Here is an 18,034-nt window from a genome sequence, read left to right as displayed (position 1 = left end):
TTAAATATAGCTCTCGGGTGCCTGTACCAATGCTACTACCACGTCACATAAGCACACGTTTGTCATTTGCCGAAAAATACAAATTTTGGACCGAAGAATTCCGCAGTGTTATATTTTCGGATGAGAAAAAGTGGAATTTGGATGGCCCAGAGTGTCATAAGTATTGGCGTGATTTACGACATCCCCGAGAGACACGACACAAAAGGAACTTTGGCGGCGGATCACTGATGGTTTGGGCTGCTTTTGGATATGCAGGAATGTCTCGCATTTGTTTTATTCCAACCAAAAGAAACTCCGAGATATATACCCAGTTGCTGGAAGAAGAATTAATAGACTTTGCAACGGAGCTTTACGCCGATAATTGGACTTTTCAGCAGGACAACGCTACATCACGTGCTACAAAAACATTTTTTTCTTCAAAATCTATACCACTTCTGGAGTGGCCAGCGATTAGTCCGGACTTAAACCCTATTGAGGACCTCTGGGGAATTCTTTCAGCAAGAATTTATAAGAATGGACGGCAGTTTGACAATATCAGACAATTAAAAGACGTTTTGGTTGCAGAGTGGGAGCTAATAAGCAATGAAACTCTCCAAAATTTAGCAGACTCTATGCCAAATCGCATTCATAAGCTTCTTATGGCTAAGGGAAAGCATATAAATTACTAAAATAAAAAACAATAATTGAATACAGAAACAATTAATAAGATTAAGAGAACCAAATGAAAAATACACATATACTTATTTCCTAAAGACTTGTTAAATTCAATAAAATATATTTATAAGTTTCCATTAAGCTATGTCTTATTATTATATATTCTGTTAGCGGTTCAAAAGGCCTATGAATTAAAAAAAAAACTTGACCGGATTCACTTTGTTGAAAGTATATTTTTTTGGAAAAAAAATGCATCCACATATACTTATTTCCCTGAGGTATGTGAATTTTTATAAGCACAAAGAGAAAAGCTTCCGGCGAAAATGATAATATTAATTGCAGTTTTATACCTTTAATTTATTTTTGGAAAATTGATTAAATAGATAGACCGTGATTGTCTAGTTTTTGCATCTTTTAAGTTTTTAATTAAATTTTGTACTCAAAACATGCAGAAACTTGCCCATTCTATCGAGAAACACCTGTTGATGCCTTAGTGTGGAATTAGGTAAAACGTCGGGGTTTTTTGTTTACAAAAATACGATTTAATATACAAGTGAAATTGTTACAAAAAAGCTATAACACAAAGAACCCTAAAAATGGAACTAGAATATTTTATTGTGTTCTCCTTTTCGTGTATTTTTTGGTCTTACAAACGACTAAGCCACAAATTGCTTACACAAATATCAAAAGGCAGGCAGGGTGGAGTCAAAGTATACTTATAGGGATCGGAATAGGGTCATGGGTCGACCGAAATGGAAAACAGCAAGCTCTCAAACATACACACTCCGCCTACACAGCGGCACTACAGTCTAATATTTGAATTATTTATTCTTCAGGCCCATTGCACGTTTGGTGGCCCGTCCCAGGAAGATGCCAGTGAGGAATACCAGGCCAGTGGCGCTCATTAGTATCACAAGGAAGAATTTCCGCGCCGGCGAGGCGACGACCTGTTGCACCAGCTGCTGCACATCCTCGGGTGGCAGCGCCAACGTGTCGTCTGCGTTCCTGAACATCTCGATGCGTCGCTGCAGCTTTTCTCGGCAGTCCGCTTCCAACGAGTTTGGCGTATCCTTCACTAGCGTTTTGAGGCAACTAAGTTCTAGAGCATCGAGATAATAAATAAATATTATTGTTATATTTGACTAAGGGCTTAAATTACAGTACTACTTAGTAAAGAAAACAAACAATTAAAGTATCTAAATAAATAATTTTAAAAAAGAAATTTTTAAGGTAATATCATTTTTCTGTCTACAAATTTTATGCCGCTCATAATAACTACTAACATTATTATTTCTTCAAAAATATTTAAACTCACTGCGTCCATTGCCAGCTGCAACTTTGGAACAGTATCTCAGCAGATCGACCGTACACGCCGTTTCGAGGATAGGATCAACGTGAATGTCTGCCTTGGCTTCGGCGATCAGAGTGGCCACCTCCATCTGGCACTCCCGGTTTATAATCTGCTTCTGCAGGAATGCCGTCTTCAAGCACTCCGCCAGCTGGCCGTGCTCGTCGGAATCCACATTTGCCTTGCACAGTTCCTGGATCTCCAACTTGCAGAATACCTGCAGCAGAGGATTCAACTTGTAGTTCAGAGCCTGCTCCTGCAGGATCTTGGTCATCTCCTGCGCACATGGTTCGTCCAGCGCAGATTGACGGAACTTGTCTTTCAGACATCGAATCACCTACAAGACATTGAAACAATATAAGGTGTTAATTAAAATAATAATTAAAGTTCAACATCCTCTATTAAATTAATAACTAAAAATCGATGGAACTTATGCTAACAAGTGGTGTGACTTATTGTCTTATAAGTTGTATTAAAAGTACTTCATAATAATAACGCTATAGCAGAGTCCCTCGACTATCAGATACCCGTTATTCAGCTAATTCTGGTGCAAAAAGAAATTTAAAAAATTATTTTGGGCTTGACAGTTTTACTGTTTGTGGCAACGTTTTGAAACAAAGTATACACAGAGTATGCTTCACTAGAATTACGGCGTTCATACGGACGGACTCGTTTAATACTTTTCAACAAATCGTGTATACCATTTTAATGACGAGTAACGGGTATCAAAATGTTTTGACTTGTTAAATTATACTCAATTGAAAGGTTTATTTTATTGGCAGGGAATGCTATAAGGCAGCGGAGATAAGGAAGCACATGTGATAAGAGATTCCAAAAGTAAAAAGAAAACAAATAGATCTCACGTTGTGCCCGTCACTGCCTTTTCATATGAGCCGGCAATTTGTTAGCCACCAGCGACGTTTCATTCTCGATCCAGTCCTCGTTCAAAGTCGAGTCAGTCAGGTCTAATGCGTAGACGCGGCGTATTCGTGATGCTGACGCTGTGCGGGGTTCTAACCGCTGGGCTAACCGCCTTTCTTGTGATATTCCTCACCGGCGGCCAGGGTGCCGATGCAACCGAAACAGCTACGGTTACAGTGGAACTAGCCAATGGTCAGGGGACAGTTCTTGGGAATCATGGTTACACAGCCTGGACTGATCAGTTATTTATGCAGTTTCGTGGCATCCCTTTTGCCGAACCGCCAAAGGACGAGCTGCGCTTTCGGGTAAACTACTTAATTTGTGTAAAAATGTCAGTGCTCTTTTTGCTGTTTAAGCTACATAAGTTCAAGTGCAGTCAAATCAAAACACTTCTAAAAAGTCAAGTAATAAGTTTTAAAATAAAAACGAACATTGCAAACCATGGGAGGTCGAAGTTTAAATACCCTTACCTAAGGTAAGGAACTATGTATATATATTACATGTAGTGAATCGTATGGTTTTATGACTATTAAGAATATGAATTTAGAAAAAATTAAAGCTAAGAAATGATACAGTAGAGAGGGTATAGCAGTTTCGAAGAAAGACTATCACTCTAAGAATTCTTTAAATCGCATTATATTCACATTTACTGATAATCTGACGCATGACGAAGTACTAATACTTTCTTTTCTTTATTTCGCGTATAGCCACCTGTGGCGCGCTCTCCATGGACAGACACCTTCAATGCTCTGAACTTTGGACAGCGCTGCCCCGTGATAACAAACCTAGATAGCCAGAAGTCTGATGCGGAACTTGAAGATTGCCTCAATCTGTCGGTATACACTAAAAATGTGAGTCAAAATTAGTCTTACTAATCATGATGATCCAAAATCAGATGCACACAGAGCATATTGCGCCTAGAACTTTAAGATTAGAGCTTTAAACTTTATGCGCTAAATTGGACATAAATGATAATTAATATACGAAACAAGTACAACGAAACATATACATTTTAGATCTCTGCTAGCCAGCCTGTCATGTTTTACATCTATGGCGGCGGCTTCTACAATGGCTCCTCCGAGGATCACCCACCGAACTACCTTCTTGAGAAGGACATTGTCCTAGTTGTACCTCAGTACCGAGTGGGGGCCCTCGGCTGGTTATCGACTTATACGGAAGAGCTGCCCGGCAATGCGCCCATAGCGGATATCCTTATGGCCCTCGATTGGGTGGAAATGCACATCAGTAGCTTTGGCGGTGACCCTCAACAGGTGACCATTTTTGGCCAGAGTGCCGGCGCTGGAATAGCCAGTTCCTTGCTGCTGAGTCCCAAAACTGGCGCCAACACGTTCAAGAGAGCTATCGTGCAGTCAGGTTCTATTTTTGCCAGCTGGGCAATTAATAAGGATCCGGAGGCACAATCTCAACGTATCTGTGTTCAGCTGGGATGTTCTAGTTGTGAGCAGCACGATCAGCTCGTGAAGTGCTTGCAAAAAGCGAAAGTTATAGACATTCTAAAGGCGACGACATCAGAATCTTTTTCGCCGGTTGTTGGAGACTTACACGGCATCCTACCGCAATATCCCAGTGAACTGATAAAAAGTTACCGCAGGCAGATTCCTATTCTGACAGGATTTACTCAACACGATGGTTCCTTCGTGCTAGCAAGTAAGAAAAATTAATACTAGGGTTTGCCCTTTTTTTTAATTGAACATTTTTCTAGGCTATTATGATTCGCTCGCTGTAAAGGTGTCCAATGTGAGTTCATTGAGTGTCCGTCAGTTTTCCCAGGGTATTAATGATCTAGTTAATGACACATCGGGACTCACGGATAACATATTGAATCGGTTGCTCTTTAACCCTAATATGCTTAACAGTCATAATCACAACGCAGCAGTTCCCTCATACTTCGATGTGAGTTCGACCGAAGCACAGCAAAAACAGATGGTTTAAATTTTTCTTCTACAGCTCACTACAAACATCTTTATGAAGTCCCCAGTGATAACTCTGGCTACCAAAATTTACACCCAACAATTGGACACGCCAGTTTATGTCTACAGTTTCGAGTACGAAGGCAAAAACACTCGATTTGGATATGAGTTCGGCAACTCGCACTATCCCTTCAATGGAGGAGTGCATCATTCCAACGACAACATATACCTCTTCGCCACCCATTCCCTAGAGGGACAGGACATTCAGATGTCAGAAAAAATGGTCGAAGTCTGGACATCGTTTGCCATCGATGGTGTTCCCCGTAGTCTTAGTCCGCTGAGCAGCGCAAGTGGGCCGTATAACAAACTAAATTTGGAGATAACTAAGGGCGAAGACTTATTGGATACTTTAACTGCCGCAATTGACGATCCTGACAATGGAAGACTACAGCGGGAAGACATGGAGTTTTGATAAGGACCATTCGATATGCAATTAAGAAAGTGTAAATAGTTGTTTCAATAATAATAATAATATTCAATTGTAATTAAAAGGGAATACTCTTTGGATTAGTAGCAAAACCACCAAAACCCCTTTTTTTTGTCCTCAAGTGCTTTTAGCTTCAGAACTTGTGTCAACAAGACCAGTAGGCTCCACTCACCTTTCCGTTTAGTTCCTCATTAGGCAAGGCGCTGGCCACAATGTTGGAGCAAAACCTATCAATGTTCTTTCCGCAGGCGCTTTGCAGTGAGGGATTGAATCGGAAATCCGTATTCTGCTCGATCATGCGATTAACCACCACCAGGTGACACCGCTGGTCGAACTGCGTGTCATCCTTGTACGTCTTGAGGCAGTCCAATAGTTTTGACGAATCCGTGCTAGGGCAGAACTTGTAGATCATTTCTTTGCACGTGGTGAGCAGCGTATAGTCAGTGCCGCTGTCGCCCAACTCTGATTTCTTTACCATGAAGATCGCATGATGACACGGCTTCCCTAAACTATGGGTCTTCCTTATAAGGCACTCCAGAGCCTGCAATAGTAGTAAACATAGAAGTTGGTAAGTGATACTGAATAAACTTTGTGTGGGATGTGAGAGTCAAATGCCTGTACCAAAAGCCATAATGCGTACAGTCATCCTATTTAAATGTTTGTTTATGCGTATTAGCGGTTAAGGATGAGTTAGAAAACTTGCTTTTTCATTCACCTGACCGGGCTCCTTTTCCTCCTCGCAAAATTGCTCAAGTTCACGCTTACAGGCGTTACCCAGCTTGGGATCCAATTGAATGCTCTCGCGCTGCTGGTAGAGTTGGGCCTTGACCTGATGGCGGCACTCCTTGGGGATCTGGTGACGCTGCGCCTTGATTGTGTCGTTGCGCATAACCTCACTGAGGCAAGCCACCACTTCGTTTTTGGTGGCACTCGAAGAGCAGAAGCGCTGGACAAATGGACGGCACGCGTCCTTGAACTTTGTAGTGAAGTGGAAGCTCTTAAGCGAGATGATCTGGAAGTGCTCAATGGCAGCCCGACAGCGTAGATCCTTGCGCAGATCTGCGTCGTTTTTGTGCGCTATAAGGCAGTCCATCATGTCACCTGGAAATCGATTACATATTTGAGTACATGAATTTGAGTATCTATTGTTATTACCATTGTCCTTTCCGCTATTAAGGATCGCCGAGCAGTGCTGCTGCATGGCCTCGCCGCAGACGTTCATAATGACGGGGTTGAGCTCGACGTGAGCTGCCTCCTCCTCCGTATACTTAACCACCACTGTCTTGCAATCCGGCTGCAGTTGGTCCATGTTCTTTTGCAGGCACTCCATTTCACTTCCCTTCTCAGTGCAGTCCGCGCAAAACGCAGAAAGATCGTTCAGGCAGTAATCCTCTACCTCGGGAATCAAGTCCATAGATATTGCGCGTTGTCTCATCACTCGTTTGACTTCTTTAAAACAGTCCTTCGCCAAAGTCTGGTGCTTGTCCTCGCTGAAGGCCATACGGTGTAGGCAGGGCAGGATCATGGGTCCCCTTTCTGGATCCATTTGTATATTCTGCGCATCATCCCATTGTCTCTTAGCACGGCAGTACTTTACTGCGTCATCACGGCAGTGTTTGTACAACTGGGGATCCAACTTGAAATCTCTAGCCACGAAATACTCAATAATAAGAAGTGCCTGCTCGCAATCGGGCAGCATAACTGGGGTGCCAATGTGTTCCATCAGACAGCCCATGACTCGTGCGTCTCCCCCCTGCACATTCTTGCAGGCCACATCCACCACTGGTTTGCACGCGCGTCTAAGCACCGGATCGACTCGCCAGTCCTCGCCAGCATCGCTGGCCTTAATCAGAGTCTCCAATCCACGCTGGCATTGTGCCGTCACCCGTCTTTGCTGACGTCTAGCCTTGACGTGCTCCAGCAGGCAATGAATGATCTCGCCACCTGTACTTGTCATGCCATTCACCAACTGCGCCTTGTGCTCGTCCGGACAGAACTTGGGTATGTCATCAGCACAGTCGTTGAGCAGCTCCGGGGACAGCTGGTAATCGGTCATCAGCATGCGCCGGTGATCTGTTAGCTCAGTAAGACAAGCGGGCGCCAGCTTGGTCCCGTTCTTGGACACCGACTCCAGGCAGAGCAGGATCTGAGCCAACCGCACGTGCTTATCTTCAGAGACGCCGCGTCGGCAGTGGTACAATTTGATGTCGTCCTTACAAGCCTTTGCCAGACCGTGGGATACGCGGTAGTCGCGGCCCATTTGCTGGTCCCTCAATGTTATTTGCGCGGAACACTGGGGCGACATCGAGGGGTGGTTCTTGTGCCGCACTAGGCACTTGAAACCGGCAGCAGTGCCGGACTTTTCCTAAAGCAATATATATAAATTTTCATTTAATTTTCATCTTTTAAACCAAACGTCTAACTAATATGAAATAAATAATAGAATAAAACTAATAATAATTTATTAAAACTATTACGAAATCACATTGTTTTCATTTTTGTTTTTGTCACGGAAATTCATAGAAAATATATTGATATAGAGTAATTTAAATAATTTTGTACCTCATTCACGCTAATCTTATCTGCAGTACTTTATAGTGAGACAAATAAAAAGTAAAAAGGTTGATAGACTTTCAACTAATGACCCTCGTGTGTCTTTAATTTCTATCTCAAAGCATATTTAATTTAAAAGACTAGCTCAAAAGCACATGGTTGCCTTTTGAATCCCACTCACCTGCGAACACAGGGCTGAGAAATCCTCTTGGCAGACACGAAAGAGCTCCAGCATACCGCGCTGTAGCTCAATGGAATTGATGGCTGCTTGGCAAACTGGCTCTATGCCGGTCTTGGTGGCACTCTCCTGCAGGCATTGTACCGTGCCCAGCTGCGACAGCACGGATGGCAGGTGGTCAATATTCAACCGGCCGCACTTGTTCTCCTCCACGAGCGGTCCGCAGGCGGTGTAAAATTCATCCACGGCGCTGTAGTCCTGCCCCAAAGACTCGTAGGCCCTTCGAAGGTGCTTATGGCAGGCGTTGTTCTGGGGTAGCTTTAATCGCTGCTGCTCCAGGCAGCTCCACAGGTGCACTGCGTTCAGACAGCTCTCAAGCTTGGAACGCTCGGCGGGACAATAGGCTGGCAGGAATGTGCTCTCCAACCAGGCGGGCAACTGCAACTGGCGCTGCTGCAGCCACAGAGCGTTCTGGCAGCTCTCCGGGAGTTCCTCCAACTGGCTGGAGCTAAAGGTCAGGGCGCACTCCAGCATAGACAGGTTGTCGGTGGACTTTTGGTGCGTGCAGAGTTTCTTGAGATTCTGGCACTCGGCAAAGTCAATAATGCTGTGCATGTCTTTCGCGTTATCCACGTCGATGGCGGCTCGCCGGCTACGTTGAAGCGAGTCCCCGGCCGTTGAGGCCGTGGCCATCAGGAAAACGGAAAGCAGGACGAGCAGCATGTTCGCTGGGTGACTCTTCTGTCTGTCTGGACGACCAATCTTCTGGACAGCGGTCTCAGTGACCGATCATCGAAACCACCTCCACCGGCGAATTGCTTGCGTAAGCTAATGGAGCTGCTATTTGTGCAGTCGTCACAGTGATTTGATGCGCTGCTTTTGGCCAGAAAACATATGTATATTCCGTCGGGTCTCGACGTGCAGATCCGAGCAACAACAACAAGTGAGTGGAATATGGAGGGCCGGTTCGCAAATCAGCTGCTCTCACGTCCTGGTCATCGCTTGTATCTCTCTTCCGGCTGCTTAATGTGTGGTCAGAGTACTGGCACAGCCTGGAGTGAGGCTACTGCGGCATCTAAAGTGATAGCTTCGTTTCTTTTTGCAATAAATACACCGACGACACCGACAAAAGGCGATAGAAGATGGCTAGAACTATCGGCTGCACCAAGGTTTTTCGATAGCTGAAGCTTATTCTAGAGATGGATTCAAAAAAAAACAGGGTCGTGGAAAGAGGGGTCAATAAGCACCTAGTTCGAATTCTTGTTGTTAGACATTCGGGTAGAAGATGTCGCATTAGAATATAAACAACTTTACATTTTGATAATTGTTTTGATCGCTGTATGTATGTAATGTATGTAATTTTGCGTTTGTTCGGAATAGAAAACTATAAATACGTGTTCAATAAATAATAAATATAGAGTTGGTCTGCATTTTAATTTAATGTATAAATGTATAACCGTGGTATTTCGTTAATTCAAGTGAACCTCGAGGAATATTGTAGTGCGACCAGTTAAAAAAAAAATATACCAAAACATCGATAGTTTCACCGATAAATGTAGGTCTTCACCACTTCGATACGCTCGTTATTGAGTAGATACTATTTGTTTTTGGGCGAATTCAGTTGGATGCTTCGCTGGCCTAGGATAATATATTCGTGTTAGCTTAAAAAATTAAGCTAAATTCATTTAACCACCTGTGGTTTCGTTTTCAATCGCAATCGAATAGCATCAATGTGCACATAAAACGGCTGAAGCGCGAGTTTAATTCCCCCTCCACTGTCAAGCTCACACCTTAAAACTTGTTTCGAGTTTACCAAGTAGAGCGAGGTGTTTGTACGTTTGTGTATACATACAAGCATATGCAAAAGACTTCAGAAATTCCAACGCATCTAACAAATTGCAGTCCAGAGCGACTTGCATTCCCAATTGGAAACAATTAAATGATATAACTTCATTCCGGAGTCTGGTAACAATTCACAGCCATTCAAATGGGTAAGTTGGCCAATACCTTCTGGCACTGAGTGTTCAAAGCTTAAATTTACATTTTAACTAAACTGTAACACATTGGGGACTGTTTTTTTTTATATATCGTTTTCCAATTGGACACATATCTATGTAACGTGAGGAAAATTATTCCAATCGGGTTTTCGGGTTTTATCTATCACATACATATATACAAAAACTTTTCGCGCCCATTTTCTATTTAATGGTGCCATGCACTCCTGAAATCCTTTCGTATCAGAAACGGCAGACTTTTATTTGCCAATGTTTACATAGAAAACAAAATATCATTATTTCAATTAAATCACGATTTTTGAAAATATTTTAATAATAATTACAACTATTTTATTTTACAATTTATACTTATAAGCTTATGTTTAAATTACAACTTCTTACTTCTTTCTTAAGGGAAAAAACAATAATGTAAAATCCATTTGAGAGTATAGTTTATTTATCTACTCCTCATAATATGCTCATAATATGCGGTTTGAAAATATACATCTACTAATTTTCCGGTTATAGCTTTTGCAAGTCGTCCCTGACTGACATTACTGTGACAAAATTAAGCAAGAGTATTAAAGTGTTGATCTAGGCTTCCTTAACTATTATATTTACGCTCTGGCAGCCGCCTATTTAATTCACAAAGAGTCATTGCACGCAGCCGGAATTCATGTTGTGCTCCAATGCCGAGCCTGGGCCTCTGTCTTGGTGTCATTGGCACCCCGCATTTGGCATCTGGAGTAAGAAATCTGGTCCAAAGCCCCCCGGTGGCAATCTCCATTCCAATTCCATTCCGTCTGGCACAGACACCGCGGGACTTCCGGTGAGAATCTCTCAAAGGCGGATGTATTTAAAAGGCGCAGGCTCTTCACTCGCTTCGCTGGCAGGATGTCATTTAGATGTCTCTTCTAGGTTCGTTGTCCCGCCTGTCTTGGTTGGGCTTTAAGTTGCCACTAAGCACATAATTAGCTTAATTACATTCCAAAGAAACGCGGTTGAAAATATGGAATGCCTTATTAAATCTGTTACTTTATGGTAGAGGGGTATATACTTGACTGCAGCAACTAAAATGAAAGGGGTATTATCAGGATGGGTCGCTGAATTAGCATAAAGAATAAGAGGTAAATAAGAGATAACCCTATGCCTATAAGGTTATCGCATTTCCCTTATTAGTATGACTTTTCGACCTAACTGGAGCAGTGAACTTCTACCCACAAGTTCGAACTAATTGTCTCATTAATTACAGCAACAGGCATTCGTGCACAGAAATAAATATAATGACGACCAAAGTTGGATTTCATTGGAAATGCTACGAATTCACTTAAAGGTTTAATATACTTTATACTCTTACTAAAGCTGCATATTATCTGTCAGTGTAACGAGATTTCGTAAGAGAGCGCTACGCTCTTTGAAGAGCAGTTCAAAAAGCCAGTTATCTTCGAAACTCTCTTTTGGAAAACAGAGAACCCACTCGACATCGACATTTTGAGTTTTTAGATTTCAGTGTTCTTTCTTTTCTACGGGAGTGTCATTCGCTGTTCGGTGGTCATTGCTATAAAGACTAATTATAATCATTGGAAGGCCTCTTAATTGGGTGACGTCGGTGTGCGTGTGATTCACTGTGTGCCAATTGGCTTGAGCGGCTAGCTTATGTTCCGTAACTAAAATTCCGACTTCGACTCCATAAAGCACTGTGCAGTATGCCGGGCAAGGGAAACAACCGCGATCGCATCCGAGATCCCCGAGAGGAGATCCTGCTCGAGACGAACTTCGAGGACGACGGCGGAGTCCTGACGCGCGCCTACAACGGAAATCCGTACAACGCGTCCATCCAGAACCGTCGGCGAAACTCGTACCGCTCGGATCACTCCTTGGACAGGTACACGGAGCGCGGAGGTGAAGGTATGACCCGAAATCTGGGACACAACAGAGCCCGAAGGGCGTTCCAGTAGTGCAATCAATCGATTCCACCCTCACCGAATTGTGTGTTCACCTTGTGCTTGTTTTGCTTTACGTGAATCACTGGACAGCCTGAAACCACCAGTCGCGGGTTCACCTGTTATCTTATCACAGTCTTTTTCAGCTTGTGTGTATTCGTCTTAAATGTACCATGCACATATGTTTATAAGCAGCTTTCCCACTTTTCTCAAAACGCAATCTATACACAAAACTATGTATTACACTCGATTCACCTTTGACTTTAGGCTTTATTGCATAGATACACAATCAAAGATAAATTGAAACACAACACAATGTAGAAAGAAAACGTGGGACTTTTAGAGTTCTTCCGGTTTGATAATTTACCTGGAGATAATTTTTTTGGATTACTCTGATCGATAACTTTATAAAGGCATTCCTCTATCTTGTCTTTATCGAGTTTTTAATCAGATTATTACGAAAACAAGGCTTCCGCCTATTTCTCATTTGAATTAGCAATGCCGAAGATTGTATTTTGATGTCTTTTCGAGTTGTTATGGAGTTGAAAAGTCTCCTCCAAGTGATGTGGAACGTTAAAACAATGAAGTAACACTCCCCGCAAAAACGATGTTTGAGGCACCAACATCGACATGTTTGATACTGCACAACAATGACTATGAACACAATAACGAAATGTGATATGATAATGACTGGTAAAGATGCGCTGTCAGTATACTGGAAGCTATAGCTTCCAGGAGAGTTTTTACTTTTGTATGTGTGACTATGAATAGTTGGCTAGCGCAATCTTTCGTATACCTAGTATATGTTTAACTGTAATGACTTCATTTGTAAAATTAACATTTCTTCACTTCATAGACACCAATAATTTTACTTACAATCAAAAGTTATTGATAAACTTCTTCCTAAAATGTAACTCGTTTCTTTAGGAGAATGCTGCCAATCCTGCATGGCGCGTATTCCCTACGCCACCCTGATAGCCACTCTGATGTGTCTCCTGGGAGTGGGTATCTTCTGCTTCACCATGTACCGAGGAGCCTCTCTGACCGTAATAATGGTTGACCAGGTTTTCCATCTACGCCTGATATGGTAAGTTATTTATTGGGATTACAAAACGCGATTAACTTAACCATCTGATCCCTTTAGGATCGAAGCCGTGCAAATGATTTTTGTAATAATTGGAGCGGGCATGGCCGCCCTCGGATTCATGATTCTGTTCGTCGGATTTCTGGCCACCGGAGCCACCAGATACAAGGTTTACCGGGCGTGGAGATCGCGAGTGGGCGGTCGAATCTCGTGCGCCGTACTTATGGGGATTACCTACCTGCTTAACTTTGTTTGGAGTCTGATCCTCTGCTTCCTGGTAGTGGTTACTTTCATCTATACTATGTTCTGGAACATGTGCACCAGTGTTGAGCACTCTCAAAGCTGCATTGATTTGACACAATTCCGTAAGCCATTAAATATATATATCCAAAGATACGCCATTTAATATTTCTGGGATCGTACAGATTTCATGTTCCCGCCAAACACGAAACTTGAGGACATGAAGGTCTGCGAAAAGTACGAGATCAAGGCTTTCTGCAAAGACGGTGTTGAGAACGCTGAGGTGATGTTCATATTGGCCACTTTGTCCACTCTTTTGGTGCTGCTCAGTCTGGTCCACTACCTCATGTGCCTGTCTGCCAACTACGCCCATATTCGGGACCACGAAAAGTTCCAAGAGCTGCAGGAGATTCAGAACCTGAACGAGCTGGAGTACAGCGCAACCTCGAAGGATCGGTTCTAGGACATATTTCAGAAGATTCAGTTTGAGCTTAAGGACAAGTCTAGCGCTCTTTGAGCGATTCACGCACAATACAACGAAAAGTGAACAAATTTCCAACGAAACCCAACATTCTATAGCTAAGATTTTTCATTTAGACCTAAGATTTGAGTTTCAAGTTTTGCATGTTCGTTTAATGAGTTGGTGACTAAACTGTTTATTATTTTATTAGTTAAGCAGTTGTATCCATTTTAAAAATGCCAATCAAAAAACTCCACTGAAATTTTGCTTCTTATATTCTGTCCCACTAGCGTTTTTCTTCCGTCCATTGATTTAAGTTAGTTTACATTCATTATATTTTCGTTCCTTATTACCTTGCTAGCAACCAATCCATGCCAACATACCAGTCAAATGCTTATGCTCAAATTGATTCTTCTGAATTGCCGAATGCATTTTATTAATATACGGATACATTAGTTAATCGCAACTTATTATTACATAGTGTAATCCATCCGTGTACGATTGTCTTTAAAATCTGTACAAGAAATTACTTTTAATGTGTATATTTCACTATTGCATCTACAACTTTAAAGCAATACGAATCCTGCCGTAGTAATTTGTAAATGCGGTAGCATTAGTTTAGTAAGGCAATGTTAATCTATAGATTTGACTAAGTATAAAAATATAAATATATTTATCTCGTATTTAATATATACACGTACGTAATAATATATTTTATACTACAATTTTCTAACCTCACACTTATACAAAAAGTATAAACTTTTAAAAATTAAATAAAGAACTTGAGGTAAAACAAACGTCAAAGCCGTCCAAGGCGGTGTGTTCGATAATGGTATTCAAATTGGAGTTTAGACCCCTTCTCCTTAATTTTTCTTGTTAAGGGTCAAAGAATACAAAGAACAAATCAGTTTTTTTTTCTTTTTTTATAAAATTCATAAAACTTTCAAAGGAAATCATAGTTACACTGAATAATGTTCGGTTAATCATTTTGATAAACACAGGGAAAACGTACAAAATATATTTACCTTTAATTTACAATACAAGTACATTTGCTCAAACTTAAAAACTAGTTGGGAAGATAGTTTTGATTCAATTACAAAAGCATGCGATTATAAGAAGGCGTTGTCGTTTTGGGAGTTGCATTGTTGTAGTCAATTTTCCTGCCGCTTTCCAGCAATGGAGCTGTCTTCAACTTTATCTGAATGTTTGGTATCTGACCGACTCTATCTCTGACCGGAAATGGCAAGTCGTCGTCTTTGCCGAAATGAGTTGAAGTTCCGTTGGGTTGGGTATAAGTTATGCCACCACCTTGCATGCTCGGAATAACAGAGACAACGGATCCATCATAAAATTGAACTTGGACAACTCCATGGGAGAGCTAGAATGGCGAAATGAAGATCAGAAACCATGTAAAAAATAAATGTACATTTTGCATTACCTCAGTAGCTATTCCAACATCAGGAACGTTGATGCGTTTGATGGGAATATTTTGATGGGAAGCTAGCATGTTCAACCTGGAGCAGTTGTTTCCAAAGTCTGTAGTGTTTCGAGTCGAGGAAATTGTGCTTACGGAAAAGTTTATTGAGCCCTGTATGATAAATGCAAGTCACAGTCTGCACATTATTTAATATATATGCATATATACCTGATTCGATTTTGGTGTGGAAAACGCAATGTTGGTGGTATCCCGTAGACCATCTAATCTTTGAGCTGGCTGTACATCTGTTACGGGTCTTCGTCCAATTGTGACTGGAAAACACGAATTGTCTTTTGTCTGGGCAACTTCCAAGGCATTATTGATGTTAATGCAGTGGGTGAAACACTCGTTTCCATGCTCTATTAGGGATCGCGACTCCGAACAGGTATGATCTGAGAGAAACATTCCATTTCGATCGTAGACCTTTACCCCCTCGGTTGGCGTCTTAAGTAGCTTTGCCCCTGAGTAGAAACGAATTTCGAAGTCTGTCATTGTCTCCATCAATTGGCATTTCCCGAGAGTACTGAAGTAAGTGACTTTAGGTGTTTTGCTTTTTACCAGCCCTACAAATCGAGCGCCGTATATATATTTTTTCCAGTGCTTGCTGGGCAAATTCTCGTAATTATATACGCAATCTCCACTTGGTATTTGTAGATCTGGTGGCTGCTCTCTTACTGGTAAGCCACTGAAAAGTAAAAAAGTACTAAGCCGTCTTCAATTTCTATGTCGCATTTTACTTACCGCCCAGGATCTGGCTGATAAATTATGATTCGCTGTCCGTCATCCGATATGCGACAAATGTCAATAATGCGATCTTCATTATACGTTGGCCGAAACTTAAGAAACTCGAGAACTACCTCCCCATTACGCAAAATACTCATTATAGCATTCTTTGTCTTATAACGCGTCGAAAGTAGTCTTTTAGTGTTCAATGGTGGCACTGAAATACGATCTTCTTTAACAGGTGCCGGTTTAGAAGTGGGTACCATGCCGATTTCCATGTGGAACGCTGAAGCCTTAGCAGCTCCTGGCCAATTCGGCTCTGCCAAGCCAGTTGAAGTTTGCCGAAATAAACCTGGCTGCTCATAAGTCAATTTATGATGCTTGAATTCCTCCTGTATTTGGGGAAGCATTTGTTGTGGTCCTGAGTTTTCCACAGAACGAATTTGCTGGGAATTCCGGGACTCACCTAAAATAAATAAATAGAGTAAGATTCCACAGAAAAATATAAATTCCCGCATAATTACTGCTAGCAAATGTTATGATTCCACTGTCGGCGCTTTCCATACTTTGGCTGAACATATTCAACGCTCCCGGCGTCGAGTGTCCACCATTTGAGCATTTTAACATAAATGGATGGCAGAGAACCGCCTCCAAGGTAATCCGCTCGTGCGGGAGCTTTTTTAATAACTTGTTTATCAAGTCCTGCGCCTCATAAGACAAGTGAGCCGGCATAATATACTCGGACATTACAACTTTGTTAAGGGTTGACTGCACCGCATCAGTTTCGAAGGGCGGGCGTCCCACCAGCAGGGTGTACAGCATGCATCCAACGCTCCAGACGTCCGCGGGCAGTCCGTGAGACGAGCGTGACACCACCTCAGGTGAAATATAGTTGGGGGTTCCACACATAGTCATATGGCGCTCATCAGGTCGCTTTAATTGGGTGGCCAGTCCGAAATCGGCGATCTTAACGTGCATTTCCTTGCTAAGCAGGAGGTTGGATAGCGAAATGTCGCGGTGCATAATATTGTGGGAGTGGAGGTACAAAAGTCCCGCCACCACCTGTTTCAGGATGGAAGCAGCTTCCGTCTCTGTGAAGGGTCTGGCAATGTGGTTCATATAGCGATGAAGCTCCCCATTATGGGCCAGCTCGAGCACCAAATACACATAGTTGGCGTCCTGGAAGAAAGTGTACAGCTGAAGCACGGAGGGATGTTTCAAGCGGGAGTGGATTTCCACTTCCTGGCGAACGCGGTTAGTAAGTCCAGTGCCCTGGATCAGTTTTTTATCGATCTGAAAGCAAATTCGTAAATAATATGTTTAACGAACAATACAGAAGAACCTACCATCTTTATGGCCACATCCTGGTGAGTGTGCAGGCATCGCGCCTTGTATACAATCGCAAAACCACCTTTGCCCAGCAAGTGCTGTACTTCATAGTCCTGCAAATACAAACGGCGCTTGATATATTTATTACACTACTGCATTCCAGAACACCCACCTCAATAGTTTCTCCAAAAGCCCGATTGGATAACATAGCTAGCCTTTTTTTTGTAGACTTAACGAGCCACTTGCTATGATCTGTTGTTATTTATCAAAAACTAAAGCCATGTAAACAAACAAGCGAAACAAAATTTAAACGCCACCGTTAGTGTTGGAAAATTTTAATGCTACTTCAGAGAAGATCGGTTACCAGCACTAACGAGGGCTGCACTATTAACCGATATATGTACAAATGGCTTATTGCAATTCAATTAATTTTATGAGTTAACCATATTTTACAATCTATGATATTTTAACATTTAAAATCACTTTTAAATATGATTTATAAACGTTAGTTGTTCTTATAATGTAAGTAAAAGTCTAACTATCGATAATGGCTACAAAATGGCTAAGTAAGCTTATGAGAAATGCATATTACAAAATATATTTTTTTATCTTTATTTGAACGGAAGGGATTATTTATTTAAATTACGTTAAAGGCAGTTGAGTAATAATAAATTTTCTACCAACACTATACTTAAATGCACCTTTTAATCAC

At 41.9% G+C, this 18,034-nt stretch overlaps 4 protein-coding genes across 6 annotated transcripts; 2 read left to right on the top strand and 2 right to left on the bottom strand.

Annotated features, from left to right (window-relative positions):
* Positions 1-1,173: 1,173 nt before the first annotated feature.
* Positions 1,174-9,238, bottom strand: LOC6534639 (Golgi apparatus protein 1). Of its 2 annotated transcripts, none has more exons than XM_039374891.1 (6): positions 8,076-9,238; positions 6,497-7,706; positions 6,045-6,442; positions 5,514-5,882; positions 1,970-2,339; positions 1,174-1,753 (listed from the first exon to the last, which is right to left on the bottom strand). In XM_039374891.1, exons 1-6 carry the CDS (start codon positions 8,793-8,795, stop codon positions 1,476-1,478), a joined length of 3,345 nt encoding a protein of 1,114 aa, XP_039230825.1. In that variant the 5' UTR covers positions 8,796-9,238; the 3' UTR covers positions 1,174-1,475. The 2 variants fall into 2 exon arrangements, with proteins under 2 accessions (XP_039230825.1, XP_039230826.1); XM_039374892.2 differs by having other exon boundaries at positions 6,057-6,442.
* Positions 2,848-5,442, top strand: LOC6534640 (juvenile hormone esterase). The gene is made up of 5 exons (XM_002095279.4): positions 2,848-3,228; positions 3,631-3,774; positions 3,940-4,591; positions 4,647-4,837; positions 4,892-5,442. The coding sequence occupies exons 1-5, from the start codon at positions 2,971-2,973 to the stop codon at positions 5,324-5,326; spliced, it is 1,680 nt and encodes a 559-aa protein (XP_002095315.1). The 5' UTR covers positions 2,848-2,970; the 3' UTR covers positions 5,327-5,442.
* A 429-nt stretch (positions 9,239-9,667) lies between the features above and the next one.
* LOC6534638 (neuronal membrane glycoprotein M6-a) lies at positions 9,668-14,493 on the top strand. 2 transcript variants are annotated; one of them, XM_002095277.4, is made up of 5 exons: positions 9,668-10,063; positions 11,762-11,974; positions 12,937-13,096; positions 13,154-13,458; positions 13,519-14,493. In XM_002095277.4, the coding sequence occupies exons 1-5, from the start codon at positions 10,060-10,062 to the stop codon at positions 13,794-13,796; spliced, it is 960 nt and encodes a 319-aa protein (XP_002095313.2). In that variant the 5' UTR covers positions 9,668-10,059; the 3' UTR covers positions 13,797-14,493. The 2 variants fall into 2 exon arrangements, with proteins under 2 accessions (XP_002095313.2, XP_015050758.1); XM_015195272.3 differs by lacking the exon at positions 11,762-11,974 and having other exon boundaries at positions 9,670-10,063.
* A 309-nt stretch (positions 14,494-14,802) lies between these two features.
* Positions 14,803-17,654, bottom strand: LOC6534637 (serine/threonine-protein kinase PLK4). Its single transcript, XM_002095276.4, has 7 exons — positions 17,495-17,654; positions 17,340-17,435; positions 16,518-17,286; positions 16,012-16,459; positions 15,439-15,955; positions 15,232-15,381; positions 14,803-15,171 (listed from the first exon to the last, which is right to left on the bottom strand). Exons 1-7 carry the CDS (start codon positions 17,528-17,530, stop codon positions 14,887-14,889), a joined length of 2,301 nt encoding a protein of 766 aa, XP_002095312.1. The 5' UTR covers positions 17,531-17,654; the 3' UTR covers positions 14,803-14,886.
* Positions 17,655-18,034: the final 380 nt, after the last annotated feature.

This window comes from Drosophila yakuba, chromosome 3L (assembly GCF_016746365.2).
Source record: "Drosophila yakuba strain Tai18E2 chromosome 3L, Prin_Dyak_Tai18E2_2.1, whole genome shotgun sequence".
Classification (NCBI taxonomy): domain Eukaryota; kingdom Metazoa; phylum Arthropoda; class Insecta; order Diptera; family Drosophilidae; genus Drosophila; species Drosophila yakuba.
The sequence above is the reverse complement of the archived record's forward strand: the minus strand, read 5'-3'. Positions and strand labels throughout refer to the sequence as shown.